At 52.1% G+C, this 18,906-nt stretch overlaps 1 protein-coding gene across 2 annotated transcripts in view; it reads left to right on the forward strand.

Moving 5' to 3' along the window:
* Nucleotides 1–1,969: 1,969 nt before the first annotated feature.
* Nucleotides 1,970–18,906, forward strand: part of LOC121291873 (TNF receptor-associated factor 2-like) — a 31,678-nt gene continuing 14,741 nt past the window's right edge. The window contains exons 1-4 of one of the 2 annotated variants that reach the window (XM_041213506.1): nt 1,970–2,047; nt 10,539–10,813; nt 17,585–17,663; nt 18,572–18,670. In XM_041213506.1, coding sequence (XP_041069440.1) covers nt 10,590–10,813; nt 17,585–17,663; nt 18,572–18,670 — 402 coding nt within the window. In that variant the 5' untranslated portion in view covers nt 1,970–2,047; nt 10,539–10,589. Of the gene's footprint in view, nt 2,048–5,037; nt 5,442–10,538; nt 10,814–17,584; nt 17,664–18,571; nt 18,671–18,906 lie in introns of those variants that run through there. The other variant, XM_041213505.1, reaches the window with a different exon arrangement.

Genomic DNA, 18,906 nt, shown 5'->3' on the forward strand with positions numbered 1-18,906 from the left:
AGGGATAGAGAGAGACCCAGAGGTACACACAGGGATAGAGAGAGAGAGAGACCCAGAGGTACACACAGGGATAGAGAGACCCAGAGGTACACACAGGGATAGAGAGAACCAGAGCTACACACAGGGATAGAGAGACGCAGAGGTACACACAGGGATAAAGAGAGACCCAGAGGTACACACAGGGATAGAGAGACCCAGAGGTACACACAGGGATAGAGAGAGAGAGAAACCCAGAGGTACACACAGGGATAGAAAGAGAGAGAGACCCAGAGGTACACACAGGGATAGAAAGAGAGAGAGACCCAGAGGTACACACAGGGATAGAGAGAGACCCAGAGGTACACACAGGGATAGAGAGGACCAGAGGTACACACAGGGATAGAGAGAGACCCAGAGGTACACACAGGGATAGAGAGAGAGAGAGAGAGACCCAGAGGTACACACAGGGATAGAGAGACCCAGAGGTACACACAGGGATAGAGAGGACCAGAGGTACACACAGGGATAGAGAGGACCAGAGGTACACACAGGGATAGAGAGGACCAGAGGTACACACAGGGATAGAGAGAGACCCAGAGGTACACACAGGGATAGAGAGGACCAGAGGTACACACAGGGATAGAGAGATCCAGAGGTACACACAGGGATAGAGAGAGACCCAGAGGTACACGCAGGGATAGAGAGAGACCCAGAGGTACACACAGGGATAGAGAGGACCAGAGGTACACACAGGGATAGAGAGGACCAGAGGTATACACACAGGGATAGAGAGAGACCCAGAGGTACACACAGGGATAGAGAGAGACCCAGAGGTACACACAGGGATAGAGAGGACCAGAGGTATACACGCAGGGATAGAGAGAGACCCAGAGGTACACACAGGGATAGAGAGAGACCCAGAGGTACACACAGGGATAGAGAGACCGAGAGGTACACACAGGGATAGAGAGAGACCCAGAGGTACACACAGGGATAGAGAGAGACCCAGAGGTACACACAGGGATAGAGAGGACCAGAGGTACACACACAGAGTAAACCCAATGATCCACATAGGGGGAAAGAGGTCGAGAAGACAAGAATTATCCATAAGGATCCACGGGGGAACCACAGACACACCCAGGGATCAGACTGATGGCACGGAGGGGGTTTGGTGGGGGGTGGGGGTACAGTAAGGAGCTCCAGAATTGGAGACATCTTCACAGAGATAAAAAATAAAAAAACTGCGGATGCTGGAAATCCGAAAGAAAAACAGAATTACCTGGTAAAAAACTCAGCAGGTCTGGCAGCATCGGCTGAGAAGAAAAGAGCTGCCAGACCTGCTGAGTTTTTTTCCAGGTAATTCTGTTTGTGTTTTGCATCTTCACAGAGGTTGTGTGACAATGGAACCAGGGACTTGCAGGCGGCCTGACCCAGTTCTGACCATTGAAATCATTTCGTTCGCGAGCCTGGGGAGATGTGGCTCCCAGTGGAGTTAGTTTGCGCTCAGCAGCTGGCCCTTTGGGATTTGCTTTGAGTCAGCTCTCAGTGTGACTTTGTGTGTCAGAGAGAGAGAGAGAGAGAGAGAGAGACGGGGGCATGAGTCAAACCTGCGAAGGCTAGAGGAGGAAATGAATGCGATCCTGGGCAGGTGAAGGACAGTGTGTGTCTGGCGGGGAGGGTGATTATATTACAGACATTGACAAAGGCTTTCCAGGAAACCCCTGTCCTAATTACAGGCGCCATTGGCAGCCTGGCTCTAAGGGCAGAGATTCTCTACCCTCTTGCCCCAGCCTGATGGCAATCCCGGGGTGGGTGGGTGGAGGGGGGTTCACTGTAAGGAGAAAATGTAGCTGCAGGGCTGGCGGGGAATTTTTTTCTCTCTTATTACATGTTAGTGGGATTTCCAGCCAGGGGAATTCCGCATTGCACAGTGAACCGCCCTCTGCTGCCGGGCCAAATGTCAGCTCTGACAGTGCAAGCTGGAGGGAGGTTGGCAGGCGCTTCAGTGCCACCGAGAGCGACATTTACACAACTGTGCAGCGCCCAGTCACACAGTGAGTGGGCCCCGGTAAGTACCGTCGCGGGGGGGCACGTCCCAATTCATCTTATCGTCCTGATGTGATTTCCATGTTTCTGTTCTTTGGCATTAGAGTGCAGAGCGTGTTTGAGGGATAGACAAAGGAAGCAAGAAAATAGGACACCCTCCCCCATCACCACCCACCCCTCCAACATACACACACACACACACAGAGACACACACACACACACACACACACACACACAGACATAGACACACAGACAAAGACACACGTAGACAGACACACACACAGACACACACAAAGACACACACAGGCACACACAGACAGACACACACATGCAGATACACACATGCAGATACACACAGACACACACACAAAGACACACAGACAGACACACACAGATAGACACACACACACACAACAAAGATACACACAGACACACACAAAGACACACAGACAGACACACAAACGGACAGACAGATACACACACACACACAATAACACGCACACAGGCACACAGACAGACACACATTAACACACATGCACGTACAGACAGACACACACACACAAAGACACACAGACAGACACACACAGAGACAGACACACATACACACACAAAGATACACATAGACAGACAGACTCACACAAAGACACACAGACAGACACACAAACAGACAGACAGATACACACACAGACACACGCACACAATGACACACACACAGGCACACAAACAGACTCACATAAACACACATGCACATACAGACAGACAGTCAGCCACACAGACAAACACACACAGACAGACACACAGGCACACAAAGACACAGGCACACACACAAAGACACAGACACAGACACACACACCGGCAGACACACACACACAAAGACACACACAGACACAGCACACAGACAAAGACATACAGAGACAGACACACACATAGACACACAGACACACACAGACAGACACACACAAAGGCACAGACAGACACACACACACACACACACACACAGGCACACAAAGGCACACACACATTCAGATACACACAGACACATGCAAAGACACACAGACAGACAGACACACAGACACATACACAAAGATACACACAGACAAAGACACACAGACAGACAGACATATAAACAGACAGACAGATACACACACAGAGAGAGAGAGACACACACACACACAATAACACACACACAGGCACATAGGCACAGACACAGGCAGACACACACACACACACACACACACACACAGGCACACACACACACACATACACACAGATATACATCACAAATGCACACAAACACATCCACATACATACAAAGATACATACACAAACACACACACACAGGCACATAGACACACACACATACACACACGCACACAAACACACATACGAACACACACAGAAACACATTCATACACAGGCGTGCACAAGGACGTTCACACACATTTGAACAAACACATTCTCACACGCACACATGCATATTCACACACATATCCACCACAAATGCACACAACCACATTCACATACATACAAGGACACATACACACACACACCCACATATATACCACAAACACAGACATACAAACACAAACATATTCACACGCATACATACACATAGATACACACACATATACACCACAAATACACAAACACATACACACTAATATACACCACAAACACACAGGCATACACACACAAACACATACACAAACATATACATACACATACAAACTTGGATGCACAAACACACAGGTACAAGCATACAAATACATACATTAGCACAAACATGTTCACACACATATAGATGCATACACATGCACACGTACACAGACACACACACACACACACAAGCACACACACACATACATTAACACAAATATGCACACGCAAACACCCATTGCACACATAAACACACACACACACACAAACATGCACACACCCAGGAGAGACAAAGAAGGCAAAAGAAGGGAGAGAGGGGCAGCGGGAGGGAGAGAAGGTGTGGAGAGAGGGGCCAGAAGGAGGGAGAGAGAGAGAGAATGAGAGAGGGGCAGAGAGAGGGGGCGTATTTACATAGGACTTCATAGGGTATACAGCATAGAAACAGGACATTTAGCCTATCCAGTTCATTCAGGTTGGAGAGTGAGGGCCAGAGGGAGAGCCAGAGAGGGAAAGAGGAGAGCGAGAGGGCAGGTGGCTGAAGAGAGTGACATGGGGAAGGATATACTAATGGAAGGAGAGAAAGATGGAGACTAAGAAACAGAAGAAGAGAGAGGGAGACGAAGGGAGTGACAGAGACAGAAAAAGCCACTGGGAAGCAAGAGTGACTTGGAGTGGGAAGTGGGGTGGGGGTGGGGGTTGTGGTGGGAGACTAAAGGGTAAAGCTTGAGAGGGAGGGAGAGACTCAGAAGGAGAGGGGGATAAGTTGAAGGAGCAAAAGAGGTCAAAGGAGAGGGAGACAGAGTGTGGCAGAGAGAGAGAGAGAGAGAGACTGAAACAATGAGTGCAGAAGAGAGAAAGAGAGAGACCTGAGAGAGGATCACAGCCTGGGAGCAATGCCAAAACTGGGGAAGTGTCAGTGGACATGTCTTTGTTCTTTAACATGGGGAGACAATGATACAGGATCAAGTACCTATCTGGTAACAGGGGAAGACTGTTTATGTGTGTGTGTGTGTGTGTGTGCGGTGCTTTTGTGTTTGTGTGTGTGTCTGTATGTATGTGTCTCTCTGTCTGTCTGTGTGTATGTGTGCCTGTGTGTGTATGTGTGTGTGTGTGTGCGTGTGTCTGCAAGAATGCCTGTGAGTGTGTGTGTGTGTGTCTTTGTGTGTGCATGTGTGTGTGTGTCTGCATGTATCTATGTGTCTGTCTGTGTGTATGTGTGCCTGTGTGTGTGTCTGTATCTGTGTGTCTGTGTGCGTGTCTGTCTGTGTGTCTGTTTGTGTGTGTGTGTGTCTCTGTCTGTCTGTGTGTATGTGTGCCTGTGTGTGTGTCTGTATCTGTGTGTGTGTCTGTGTGTGTGTCTGTGTATGTTTGTGTCTGTGTGTGTGCTTGTCTGCGTGTGTGTTTGTCTGTGTATGTGTGTGTGTGTGTGTGTCTGTGTGAGTCGCAGAAACAGTAAAGACGCAGTGACAAAAAATAATCTCTCTGTTCCGTGAGTTCTCCCCCTGACTGACTGATAATGCACAACACTGGCTGGCAAAACCTGAAAGTAAAGTGGATTTGAAGGGGATTTATACACTCAGTCACACACATGTACAAAAGTTCCAGAGGAAGTCCAAAGAGAAACATACTGAAAACCCCCTCACCCCCGCCGAATTTGGAATTTCCAAAAGGCGATGTACATAACTCCGGCAGAGGACATTCAGTTTCTTTCCGAATACACTGCAGTGCAAAAACCTAACCTGGCGTTCCTCCAGCACAGGGTAAGTAACATAATGCTGTACTCTAGAGAAATAAGCACAGGCACAGTTTGGTGCCAGCACGCTTCAATTACGATTTTATATTTTTTAAAAAATGAGGTTAGGTGGTTTTTAATCTCTTGTGATGAATGTGAGATCAGTTTGAACTGTCGCTCAAGGCTTTCCAGGGCACAACTTGCGTGTGTAGCCTTCTCTCTCTCTCTCTCTCCTACCCCAGTGTCCGTCTCCCTCGATCTCTGTCCCTCCTTCACCCCCCGTCCTCTTGCACTGTCTCCGTCCCTGTTTCCCAGTCTTAGAGCTGTGCAGGAATAATCCATGAAGCAAGTGAGAATCCCGGGGCAAGTGAGAATCCCGGGCAAGTGAGAATCCCAGGCAAGTGAGAATCCCGGGCAAGTGAGAATCCCAGGCAAGTGAGAATCCCAGGCAAGTGAGAAACCCGGGGCAAGTGAGAATCCCAGGCAAGTGAGAATCCCGGGCAAGTGAGAATCCCAGGCAAGTGAGAATCCCGGGGCAAGTGAGAATCCATAGAGCAAGTGAGAATCCCGGGGCAAGAGAGAATCCCGGGGCAAGTGAGAATCCCGGGGCAAGTGAGAATCCCAGGCAAGTGAGAATCCCGGGGCAAGTGAGAATCCCAGGCAAGTGAGAATCCCAGGGTAAGTGAGAATCCCGGGGCAAGTGAGAATCCCGGGCAAGTGAGAATCCACAGAGCAAGTGAGAATCCCGGGGCAAGTGAGAATCCCGGGGCAAGTGAGAATCCATAGAGCAAGTGAGAATCCATGGAGCAAGTGAGAATCCAAGGAGCAAGTGAGAAACCCGGGACAAGTGAGAATCCTGGGCAAGTGAGAATCCTGGGGCAAGTGAGAATCCGTAGAGCAAGTGAGAATCCCGGGGCAAGTGAGAATCCCGGGCAAGTGAGAATCCCAGGGCAAGTGAGAATCCATAGAGCAAGTGAGAATCCCGGGGCAACTGAGAATCCCAGGCAAGTGAGAATCCCAGGCAAGTGAGAATCCCGGGGCAAGTGAGAATCCCAGGCAAGTGAGAATCCCGGAGCAAGTGAGAATCCCGGGGCAAGTGAGAATCCCAGGCAAGTGAGAATCCCAGGCAAGTGAGAATCCCGGGGCAAGTGAGAATCCCGGGGTAAGTGAGAATCCCAGGCAAGTGAGAATCCCGGGCAAGTGAGAATGCATAGAGCAAGTGAGAATCCCAGGCAAGTGAGAATCCATAGAGCAAGTGAGAATCCCAGGCAAGTGAGAATCCATAGAGCAAGTGAGAATCCATAGAGCAAGTGAGAATCCCAGGCAAGTGAGAATCCATAGAGCAAGTGAGAATCCATAGAGCAAGTGAGAATCCTGGGGCAAGTGAGAATCCCGGGCAAGAGAGAATCTCAGGGCAAGTGAGAATCCCGGGCAAGTGAGAATCCATAGAGCAAGTGAGAATCTCGGGGCAAGTGAGAATCCCAGGGCAAGTGAGAATCCCGGGGCAAGTGAGAATCCCGGGGCAAGTGAGAATCTCAGGGCAAGTGAGAATCCTGGGGCAAGTGAGAATCCTGGGGCAAGTGAGAATCCATAGAGCAAGTGAGAAACCCGGGGCAAGTGAGAATCCATAGAGCAAGTGAGAATACCAGGGCAAGTGAGAATCTCAGGGCAAGTGAGAATCCCAGGGCAAGTGAGAATCCCGGGGCAAGTGAGAATCCCGGGGCAAGTGAGAATCCCGGGGCAAGTGAGAATCCATAGAGCAAGTGAGAATCCCGGGGCAAGTGAGAATCCATAGAGCAAGTGAGAAACCCGGGGCAAGTGAGAATCCCAGGGCAAGTGAGAATCTCAGGGCAAGTGAGAATCCATAGAGCAAGTGAGAATCTCAGGGCAAGTGAGAATCCATAGAGCAAGTGAGAATCCCAGGGCAAGTGAGAATCCCGGGCAAGTGAGAATCTCAGGGCAAGTGAGAATCCCGGGGCAAGTGAGAATCCCGGGGCAAGTGAGAATCTCGGGGCAAGTGAGAATCCCAGGGCAAGTGAGGATCCCGGGCAAGTGAGAATCCCGGGGCAAGAGAGAATCCCAGGGCAAGTGAGAATCCCGGGCAAGTGAGAATCCCAGGGCAAGTGAGAATCCCGGGGCAAGTGAGAATCCCGGGCAAGTGAGAATCCCAGGGCAAGTGAGAATCCATAGAGCAAGTGACATTCCATAGAGCAAGTGAGAATCCATAGAGCAAGTGAGAATCCCGGAGCAAGTGAGAATCCCGGGCAAGTGAGAATCTCGGGGCAAGTGAGAATCCCGGAGCAAGTGAGAATCCATAGAGCAAGTGAGAATCCCGGAGCAAGTGAGAATCCATAGAGCAAGTGAGAATCCCGGGGCAAGTGAGAATCCCGGGGCAAGTGAGAAACCCGGGCAAGTGATAATCAATGGGGCAATTGATAACCAATGGGGCAAGTGATAATCAATGGGGCAAGTGATAATCAGTGGGGCAAGTGATAATCAATGGGGCAATTGATAATCAATGGGGCAAGTGACAATCAATGGGGCAATTGATAATCAATGCGGCAAGTCATAATCCTAGGGCAAGTGATGATCTTGGGGCAAGTTCAGATGGTGCCATACTGGTATTGTCACTCTACTACTACTCCAGGTGATCAGTTTCGAATGGCAGATGGTGAGATTTGAATTCAATTAAAAATTTGGAGTTAAGTGTCTAATGATGACCATGAAACCATTGTCAATTGTCTTAAAAACTCATCTGGTTCACTAATGTCCTTTAGGGAAGGAAATCTTCCCTCCCTACCTGGTCTCCAGATCCACGCCCTCTGAAATGGCCTAGCAAGTCACTCAATTCTTAAGGGCAATTAGGGATGTGCAATAAATGCTAGCCAATTTTTTTTTAAAAAGTGATAATCAAAGGGGCAAGTGATAATCAGTGATGATCTATGGCTCCAGCGATTCTCAATGAGTTGCCTCTGAGACTTTGGACCTGATATTGTGGCCTAGGCATCTGTGTTGGTGCCTTTTGGTGAAGAAGGGAACCCATTCTCAGCCTGAAAAATGCCACCCCATTTCACAGATACAAAAGCAAAATAAGAACATAAGGACTTAAGAAATAGGAGCAGGAGTAGGCCATTCAGCCCCTCAAGCCTGCCCCGCCATTCAATAAGATCATGGCTGATCTGACCCAGGCCTCAACTCCTCTTTCATGCCAGCTCCTCATAGCCCTCAACTCCCCAATATTTCAAATTCCGCGGACGCTAGAAATCTGAAATAAAAACAGAAAATGCTGGAAAATCAAACGGTTCTGGCAACATTTGAGGAGAGGGAGAAAGAGAGTGTTAATGTTGCAGGCTGACTGGCGAGTCAGCAGCTTGAAACACTAACTCTGTTTCTCTTCCACATATGTCGCTTGTCAGCATTTTTAAAATCTTACTACACATATATGAACAGCTGGATGTGCATTTACAGCTCTGCTTTGGTATCAGTCTTTGTGTGCATGGAATCCAAGCTCACCGTGTGAAGATTAAGATGCATTACATCGGCTTTTACTCTAAATGATTCATAACCGGGATCTCAAAGCTATTGCTGTGCTTTCACCTTGTTCCTCCAATTTTCACACTTTCAAAACATTTGTTCTTCATCAACCTCAGTTTCGTTTACCTATTTTGAATCTAGGAACATAAGAATACGAGGAGGCCACTCAGTCCCTCAAGCCTGTTCTGCTATTCAGTTAGATCATGGTTGATGTGCTTGTGCAAGGAGTGCAGAGAGTTAGCACGCAGGTGCTGCAAGCAACCAGGGAGGCAAATAGCATGTTGGCCTTTATTGCAGGATACAGGTGTACAAGAATAAAGAAGTCTTGTTCCAGTTGTACAGGGTTTTGGTGAGACCACATCTGGAGTACTGTGTGCAGTTTTGGTCTTCACATTTAAGAAAGGATAGATTTCCATTGGGGGTGGTACAGCGAAGGTTCACGAGATTGGTCCCTGGGATGAGGGGGTTGTCTGATGATGAGAGGCTGAATAAATTGGGTTTATAAACTCTGGAGTTTAGAAGAATGAGAGACGATCTCATTGAAACACACAAGATTCTGAAGGGGTTTGATGGGGTGGACGCTGAGAGATTGTTTCCCCAGGTCAGGGAATCTAAAACACAGGGGCTCAGTCTCAGGATAAGGGGCTGATCATTTAGGGCTGAGATGTGAAGGAACAATGACATATTTCCAAGTCAGGATGGTGAGTGGCTTGGAGGGGAACTTCCAGGTGGTGGTGTTCCCATCCATCTGCTGCCCTTGTCCTTCTAGATGGTAGTGGTTGTGGGTTTGGAAGGTGCTGTAAAAGGAGCCGTGGTGAGTTGCTGCAGTGCATCTTGTAGGTGGTACACACACTGCTGCCACTGTGTGTCGGTGGCGGAGGGAGTGAATGTTTGTGGATGTGGTGCCAATCAAGCAGGGCTGCTTTGTCCTGGATGGTGTTGAGCTTCTTGAGTGTTGTTGGAGCTGCACTCATCCAGGCAAGTGGGGAGTATTCCATCACACCCCTGACTTGTGCCTTGTAGATGGTGGACAGGCTTTGGGGAGTCAGGAGGTGAATTACTTGTCACAGGATTCCCAGCCTCTGACCTGCTCTTGTAGCCACAGTATTTATATGGCTGGTCCAGTTCAGTTTCTGGTCAATGGTAACCCTCAGGATGTTGACCGTGGAGGGGGGGGGGAGGCGGGGGGGGGGGGTGGTGGTTCAGTGATGGTTATACCAGGTTGATTATTGGGGATATTGCGCTGGCTTGGGAACATCAGAACAATTGAAGGAACATGTTGTATCTGACAAGATCTCGAGAGGGAAAAGTGAAAGGGAGTGAAACTGAAATTAAAAATAGTTTATCATCTGAGTCAGGAGCTTTGAGTAACATACAGGAAGGACATTTTTTGGATTCCTGCCCCGAACGTCATGGGACTTTTCGCTTTGTCATGCTGTCTGTCACAGGATCGAAGCCTTCTCCTGAAAGATATCAGGGTGGAGACGAGGGGGTGGTGATGATCACTGTGACTTAAAATGGGTTTCAATTTGAGGAATTGAAAATCTCTTATTAACCAGCCTGTTTTTGTTTTACTGTAACTGATACTCAGGGTTATCCATCCGACCAGAGAAAGAAATATTTACTCCCCGCAAGTTTCGCCATGAGCTTACTGGTTCTGAAGCCCGCGGACGAGCTCCTGAGCTACTGGAAGCCACTTCCATCCTCGGACGCCGGCCAGGATGAGGAGTGTTTGGGTTATGTGACCGGCGCTGACTGGGAATACGACCGCAAGTATTATTGCGGGGCTTGTGAGCGTCTGATGAGGGATCCAGTCCAGACAGAATGTGGGCACAGGTTTTGCCAGATATGCCACAGGACGCTGTTGTAAGTTCAGGCTGGACTTGCCAGCTCTATCAATGATCATCATTTCACGGCGGGCGAGATAGAATTTCTGGCATAAATGACCAGTTGGAAGGATTTAGTACAATTGGGGGATGGGGTAGGGGTGGGATGTGGAAGAAAGTACAGCAGGGTGGACATTTGCTCCTGGTATTCAGTTCCATTCGCTGCAGTACAACTTATTCTACTCCTGCACTGTTCTGAATATAGGAGGAGGCCATTCAGCCCCACTTTCCTGCTGTTCAATGAGGTCATGGTCAATCCGCATCTTAGCTCGCATCTAACCGCCCTGGTTGTTCTGTAAGCCCACTGTCTGTCAAAAAAAACCTGTTAACCTCCAGTTTTCAAATTTTCAATTGGCTCTCAGTCGTGACCGTTTCCTTTCGGGGTTGGGGGGTTGGTGGGGTTGATGGGGTTCGTGGGGGGGTGGGGGGTGGTGGTGGTGGTGGGTTGGTGGGGGGTTGGGGGGGTTGGTGGGGTGGTGGTGTTGGTTTGGGGATTGGTGGGGTGGGGGGGTGGTGGTGGTGGTGGGTTGGTGGGGTTTGGGGGGGTTGGTGTGGGGTGGTGGTGTTGGTTTGGGTGTTGGTGGGGTGGTGGTGGTGGTGGTGGGTTGGGGGGTTGGTGGGGTGGTGGGGTGGTGGTGGTGGGTTGGGGGGTTGGTGGGGTGGTGGTGGGTTGGGGGGTTGGTGGGGTGGTGGTGGTGGTGGGTTGAGGGGTTGGTGGGGTGGTGGTGGTGGTGGTGGGTTGGGGGGGGTTGGTGGGGTGGTGGTGGGTTGGGGGGTTGGTGGGGTGGTGGTGTTGGTTTGGGGATTGGTGGGGTGGTGGTGGTGGTGGGTTAAGGGGTTGGTGGGGTGGTGGTGGTGGTGGGTTGAGGGGTTGGTGGGGTGCTGGTGGTGGTGGGTTGGTGGGTTGGGGGGGTTGGTGGGGTGGTGGTGGGTTGGGGGGTTGGTGGGGTGGTGGTGTTGGTTTGGGGATTGGTGGGGTGGTGGTGGTGGTGGGTTGAGGGGTTGGTGGGGTGCTGGTGGTGGTGGGTTGGTGGGTTGGGGGGGTTGGTGGGGTGGTGGTGGGTTGGGGGGGTTGGTGGGGTGGTGGTGGGTTGGGGGGTTGGTGGGGTGGTGGTGTTGGTTTGGGGATTGGTGGGGTGGTGGTGGTGGGTTGAGGGGTTGGTGGGGTGCTGGTGGTGGTGGGTTGGTGGGTTGGGGGGGTTGGAGGGGTGGTGGTGGGTTGGGGGATTGGTGGGGTGGTGGTGGTGGTGGGTTGAGGGGTTGGTGGGATGCTGGTGGTGGTGGGTTGGTGCGTTGGTGGGGTGCTGGTGGTGGGGGGTTGGTGCATTGGTGGGGTGCTGGTGGTGGTGGGTTGGTGGGTTGGGGGGGTTGGTGGGGTGATGGTGGGTTGGGGGGTTGGTGGGGCGGTGGTGTTGGTTTGGGGATTGGTGGGGTGGTGGTGGTGTTGGTTTGGGGATTGGTGGGGTGGTGGTGGTGGTGGGTTGAGGGGTTGGTGGGGTGGTGGTGGTGGTGGGTTGAGGGGTTGGTGGGGTGCTGGTGGTGGTGGGTTGGTGGGTTGGGGGGGTTGGTGGGGTGGTGGTGGGTTGGGGGGTTGGTGGGATGGTGGTGTTGGTTTGGGGGTTGGTGGGGTGGTGGTGGTGGTGGGTTGAGGGGTTGGGGTGGTGGTGGTGGGTTGAGGGGTTGGTGGGATGCTGGTGGTGGTGGGTTGGTGGGTTGGGGGGGTTGGTGGGGTGGTGGTGGGTTGGGGGGTTGGTGGGATGGTGGTGTTGGTTTGGGGGTTGGTGGGGTGGTGGTGGTGGTGGGTTGGGGGGGTTGGGGTGGTGGTGGTGGGTTGAGGGGTTGGTGGGATGCTGGTGGTGGTGGGTTGGTGGGTTGGGGGGGTTGGAGGGGCGGTGGTGTTGGTTTGGGAATTGGTGGGGTGGTGGTGGTGGTGGGTTGGGGGGTTGGTGGGGTGGTGGTGGTGGGTTGAGGGGTTGGTGGGGTGCTGGTGGTGGTGGGTTGGTGGGTTGGGGGGGTGGTGGTGGGTTGGTGGGTTGAGGGGTTGGTGGGGTGGTGGTGTTGGTTTGGGAATTGGTGGGGTGGTGGTGGTGGTGGGTTGGGGGGGTGGTGGTGGTGGTGGGTTGAGGGGTTGGTGGGGTGCTGGTGGTGGGGGGTTGGTGGGGTGGTGGTGGGTTGGGGGGTTGGTGGGATGGTGGTGTTGGTTTGGGGGTTGGTGGGGTGGTGGTGGTGGTGGGTTGGGGATTGGTGGGGTGGTGGTGGTGGGTTGAGGGGTTGGTGGGGTGGTGGTGGTGGTGGGTTGGTGGGTTGGTGGGGTGGTGGTGGTGTTGGTTTGGGGATTGGTGGGATGCTGGTGGTGGTGGGTTGAGGGGTTGGTGGGGTGGTGGTGGTGGTGGGTTGAGGGGTTGGTGGGATGCTGGTGGTGGTGGGTTGGTGGGTTGGGGGGGTTGGGGTGGTGGTGGTGGTGGGTTGAGGGGTTGGTGGGGTGCTGGTGGTGGTGGTGGGTTGGGGGGTTGGTGGGGTGGTGGTGGTGGTGGGTTGAGGGGTTGGTGGGGTGGTGGTGGGTTGGTGGGTTGGGGTGGTGGTGGTGGGTTGGGGGGTTGGTGGGGTGGTGGTGGTGGTGGGTTGAGGGGTTGGTGCGGTGCTGGTGGTGGTGGGTTGGTGGGTTGGGGGGGTTGGTGGGGTGGTGGTGGGTTGGGGGGTTGGTGGGATGGTGGTGTTGGTTTGGGGGTTGGTGGGGTGGTGGTGGTGGTGGGTTGAGGGGTTGGGGTGGTGGTGGTGGGTTGAGGGGTTGGTGGGATGCTGGTGGTGGTGGGTTGGTGGGTTGGGGGGGTTGGTGGGGTGGTGGTGGGTTGGGGGGTTGGTGGGATGGTGGTGTTGGTTTGGGGGTTGGTGGGGTGGTGGTGGTGGTGGGTTGGGGGGGTTGGGGTGGTGGTGGTGGGTTGAGGGGTTGGTGGGATGCTGGTGGTGGTGGGTTGGTGGGTTGGGGGGGTGGTGGTGGGTTGGTGGGTTGAGGGGTTGGTGGGGTGGTGGTGTTGGTTTGGGAATTGGTGGGGTGGTGGTGGTGGTGGGTTGGGGGGTTGGTGGGGTGGTGGTGGTGGTGGGTTGAGGGGTTGGTGGGGTGCTGGTGGTGGGGGGTTGGTGGGGTGGTGGTGGGTTGGGGGGTTGGTGGGATGGTGGTGTTGGTTTGGGGGTTGGTGGGGTGGTGGTGGTGGTGGGTTGGGGATTGGTGGGGTGGTGGTGGTGGGTTGAGGGGTTGGTGGGGTGGTGGTGGTGGTGGGTTGGGGGGTTGGTGGGGTGGTGGTGGTGTTGGTTTGGGGATTGGTGGGATGCTGGTGGTGGTGGGTTGAGGGGTTGGTGGGGTGGTGGTGGTGGTGGGTTGAGGGGTTGGTGGGGTGCTGGTGGTGGTGGTGGGTTGGGGGGTTGGTGGGGTGGTGGTGGTGGTGGGTTGAGGGGTTGGTGGGGTGGTGGTGGGTTGGTGGGTTGGGGTGGTGGTGGTGGGTTGGGGGATTGGTGGTGTGGTGGTGGTGGGTTGAGGGGTTGGTGGGATGCTGGTGGTGGTGGGTTGGTGCGTTGGTGGGGTGCTGGTGGTGGTGGTGGGTTGAGGGGTTGGTGGGGTGGTGGTGGTGGTGGGTTGAGGGCTTGGTGGGATGCTGGTGGTGGTGGGTTGGGGGGTTGGTGGGGTGGTGGTGGTGTTGGTTTGGGGGTTGGTGGGGTGCTGGTGGTGGTGGGTTGGTGGGTTGGGGGGGTTGGAGGGGTGGTGGTGGGTTGGTGCGTTGGTGGGGTGCTGGTGGTGGTGGGTTGAGGGGTTGGTGGGATGCTGGTGGTGGTGGGTTGGTGGGTTGGGGGGGTTGGAGGGGTGGTGGTGGGTTGGGGGATTGGTGGGGTGGTGGTGGTGGTGGGTTGAGGGGTTGGTGGGATGCTGGTGGTGGTGGGTTGGTGCGTTGGTGGGGTGCTGGTGGTGGTGGGTTGAGGGGTTGGTGGGATGCTGGTGGTGGTGGGTTGGTGCGTTGGTGGGGTGCTGGTGGTGGTGGTGGGTTGGGGGGTTGGTGGGGTGGTGGTGGTGGTGGGTTGGTGCGTTGGTGGGGGGTTGGTGGTGGTGGGTTGAGGGGTTGGTGGGGTGCTGGTGGTGGGGGGTTGAGGGGTTGGTGGGATGCTGGTGGTGGTGGGTTGAGGGGTTGGTGGGGTGCTGGTGGTGGTGGTGGGTTGAGGGGTTGGTGGGGTGGTGGTGGTGGTGGGTTGGGGGGGTTGGGGTGGTGGTGGTGGGTTGAGGGGTTGGTGGGATGCTGGTGGTGGTGGGTTGGGGGGTTGGTGGGGTGCTGGTGGTGGTGGTGGGTTGAGGGGTTGGTGGGGTGCTGGTGGTGGTGGGTTGGGGGGTTGGTGGGGTGGTGGTGGTATTGGTTTGGGGATTGGTGGGGTGGTGGTGGTGGTGGGTTGAGGGGTTGGTGGGATGCTGGTGGTGGTGGGTTGGGGGGTTGGTGGGATGCTGGTGGTGGTGGGTTGGTGGGTTGGGGGGGTTGGAGGGGTGGTGGTGGGTTTGGGGATTGGTGGGGTGGTGGTGGTGGTGGGTTGAGGGGTTGGTGGGATGCTGGTGGTGGTGGGTTGGTGCGTTGGTGGGGTGCTGGTGGTGGGGGGTTGAGGGGTTGGTGGGATGCTGGTGGTGGTGGGTTGGGGGGTTGGTGGGGTGGTGGTGGTGGTGGGTTGAGGGGTTGGTGGGATGCTGGTGGTGGTGGGTTGAGGGGTTGGTGGGGTGCTGGTGGTGGTGGGTTGGGGGGTTGGTGGGGTGGTGGTGGTGTTGGTTTGGGGATTGGTGGGGTGGTGGTGGTGGTGGGTTGAGGGGTTGGTGGGATGCTGGTGGTGGTGGGTTGGTGCGTTGGTGGGGTGCTGGTGGTGGGGGGTTGGTGCGTTGGTGGGGGGTTGGTGGTGGTGGTGGAGGTGTAGAGAATTCTAGATTTCCACCAGCCTTTGTGTGAAGAAGTGCTCTCTGCCATCACCTCTGAGTGACCAAGCTCCAACGTTAAGGTCATGCCTGCCCCTTGTATTGTTTATCCACCCGGCCAAATTTTGTTAGTCATCTTAAACACCTCAATTGGGTCAACCCTGCCCCTTCCAGAATTAAGCTCAGTGCCTCTATGTCAGAAGGTTGTGAGGTCAAGTCCCACTCCAGAGACTTGGGGTGGGATTTTACACCAGAGGGATTTCACTGCTCTAACAAAGCCAATGGGCTTTTGAATGGACTCGCCGCATTTTACCCACCCCCGCTGAAATGGGGCTGTAAAATTTCCACCCTTAAGCTCCTCATCTCGTCTGACATTCCCAGTGAAGTGCTGAGGGTGCGCTGCACTCGAAGTATTGCTGTCTCCCATCTGTCCTCTATGTTGGACTTATTACAAAGCAGAGCAGAGGAGGTCTCCTCCTGGTTGACAATGAGCTTTCACTTGATATCACTCATCATCACATTGCTGTGTGTGTGTGGGAGCTTGCTGTGTGCACATTGGCCACTGTGATTGGCCACTGTTCCCCCTATTTCACAGTAGCAACTGCAATTCAGAAATGTTTAGCTGTTAGCAAAGTTTGTCAGCTTTTGGGATGTCCTGATGTTATGGTTTTATAAATGAAATGTACTTCTTTCTTTTCTGATAAAAGTTCCTGGCTGGATCTATTCCAAGATACCCCAGGACAGATGGTGTCTTGTCTTCAATAGGTGGGATTATTGCCCGCAATTATCAAACCCATTAATGTAACTGGCAGATCGTATAGCCACAATACGATGAGGTTTCCACTGTGTGCAAGGTCCCAAAGATGGCCCACAATCTTGTCCCTTTCCAGACATGAATAGATTTTAATAATCAGTCGCTTGGTAGTGCAGAACTTGTACATTGCTGAAAAGAGAGATAAGTTGCCAAAGCTTTTCATCTTGCACTCATCAGGACAAATGCAAGAATGCCGAATTTCAAACAATCACAACAATTTATACTACAGGAGAAAAGGGTGCTGATTGGTTTGCAGGTCAACTCTGATTGGCTGAGGTGTTGCCATGGAGAATGCAATGGGGAACTATAGATTACCCACGTAATTTAAAAAAGGCGCAAGGCTTGAACATATTCTGTTGAATATATTTTGTTTGCACAGAACAGGTCCCTGTATATGACTATGTGTCACTTCTTGCAAACATAAATGAGCCACATTACGAGCTCAATTGATTTTCTGAAATGGGTTCTTAGTGTAGCTATTAGCACACTCAGGATTGTTCAGCAAGTGCTGCCCAATAGCAGAGTCACATCTAATTTTGGTTTTGCAAGCACGGGCTGGTTGAGTACAGTCTGTACTCTGCCCATTTCAAACAGTGAAGGTACACATTTGATTCAATCAGCCAATCACTGGGACATACTGACCTAGGTACCTGGCATCACACCGGCACTGAAATCATACATGACGATGCTGCCCTCAGGCCAGAAAGATGTTCAGCATACCACACAATTGAGCGAAGTCCTGTATGAACTTCAATGCCGGTGCAATGCCAGGCACATAGGCTGTACATCCTAGTGATTATGCTCTACCTGAATAGCGAGTAGTGTGAGCCGCCATTATAAGCTCCAGAATTCCAAATGTGTTATCGATATTAAGCTCCTGTGTGTGGTATCAATATTATTACAGTTGGACAGGCTGGCATCTGATGAGAAGAACTGTATATATGTTCCTGTGTTTAAAATAACCCCTTAATTCAAATGGTTTTGCCTTCTTTTGCCAACAGGAAAGAATCAATGACATGCCCCTCCTGCCTGAAAGATAATGAAATGGTTGAGAAAGGTTCAGTGGCTATGTTACAGAAAGTAAGTATGCATGTTCTGCTACATACATGTCCTGCTACCAGCTACGAAGAGACGGTGGCCTAGTGTTAATGTCGCTGGACTAATAATCCAGAGGTCCAGTCTAATGCTCTGCGGACACAGCTTCAAATCCCACCATGGCAGCTGGTGGAATCTGAATCCAATAAATCTGGAATATGAAGCTAGTCTCAGTGATAGTGACCATCAATTATTGTAAAAACCCATCTGGTTCACTAATGCCCTTTGGGGGAAGGAAATCTGCCATCCTTACCCCGGTCTGGCCTACATGTGACTCCAGACTGCCCTCTGAAATGGCCAAGGGCAATTAGGGGTAGGCAACAACTGCTGGCCTTGTCAACGATACCCATGTCCTATGAAGGGAGAATAAAAAATCCATGTTCTGTTTATGATCAAGACATGCCATTGAAATATTTCAATTATCATGATGAAAACTTCAGAAACATCCACATGGGCGGGGTGAGGGGCTTTGCCTTACCCTTATCTAAAAATAACTTCTCTGCTGGATCAACACAAAATTCTTTATATGATCAATGTTTTTAACACAGGGCACAAAGAGAAGTCATAATAATTATACACATTTATCCAAGTTGTGGTATTGAGTATAAGCCAAAGCTAATTGCATTACTTAAACATTATTAGCCTATTGGGAACCATGACTCAGCCTTCACGGTTTAATATCTTGCAAAGCGTCTGTCTCAAGAGAGCTTACCTGATGGAAAATATTGGAGAATATTAAAAGTAATCTGACTTCAGCAGTTAAAATTGTCAGCCAGCCTGGATACCACTGGGATTTTTAGCAGATCCAGTGCAAACCAAGGCTGCTGATATTTCTGATGGACGAGATAGCTATCGATTTACTTTTATTCATGGTTGCTTTCTGTCTCTTGCAGTGCTTTAAGGACAGGGCAATCGCGAAAGAGATTCTGAACCTCCAAGTATCCTGTCAAAACCAGGGCTGTACATGGACTGGTCCCCTGAGAGAGCTGGAGGTAAACCATCATCTTACAGCTTTCCCATTGTCGTCACTGCCAATATCTACATCCCGGTCAATGAGACACAAATGCATATTTCAAATGTTTGTTCAACTTTCAGATACAGCTCCTCCCTCCCCCACCAAGGGTCATCCTTGATTCTGTGTGAAACGAGGATGGCCCTGGCCTCTCAGTGACATACTTTGTTGGGGATTTCATCTTTAAAAACAAATAACCTGGAAAGCGATGTTAGG

The sequence above is a fragment of the Carcharodon carcharias genome, chromosome 19 (assembly GCF_017639515.1).
Source record: "Carcharodon carcharias isolate sCarCar2 chromosome 19, sCarCar2.pri, whole genome shotgun sequence".
Classification (NCBI taxonomy): domain Eukaryota; kingdom Metazoa; phylum Chordata; class Chondrichthyes; order Lamniformes; family Lamnidae; genus Carcharodon; species Carcharodon carcharias.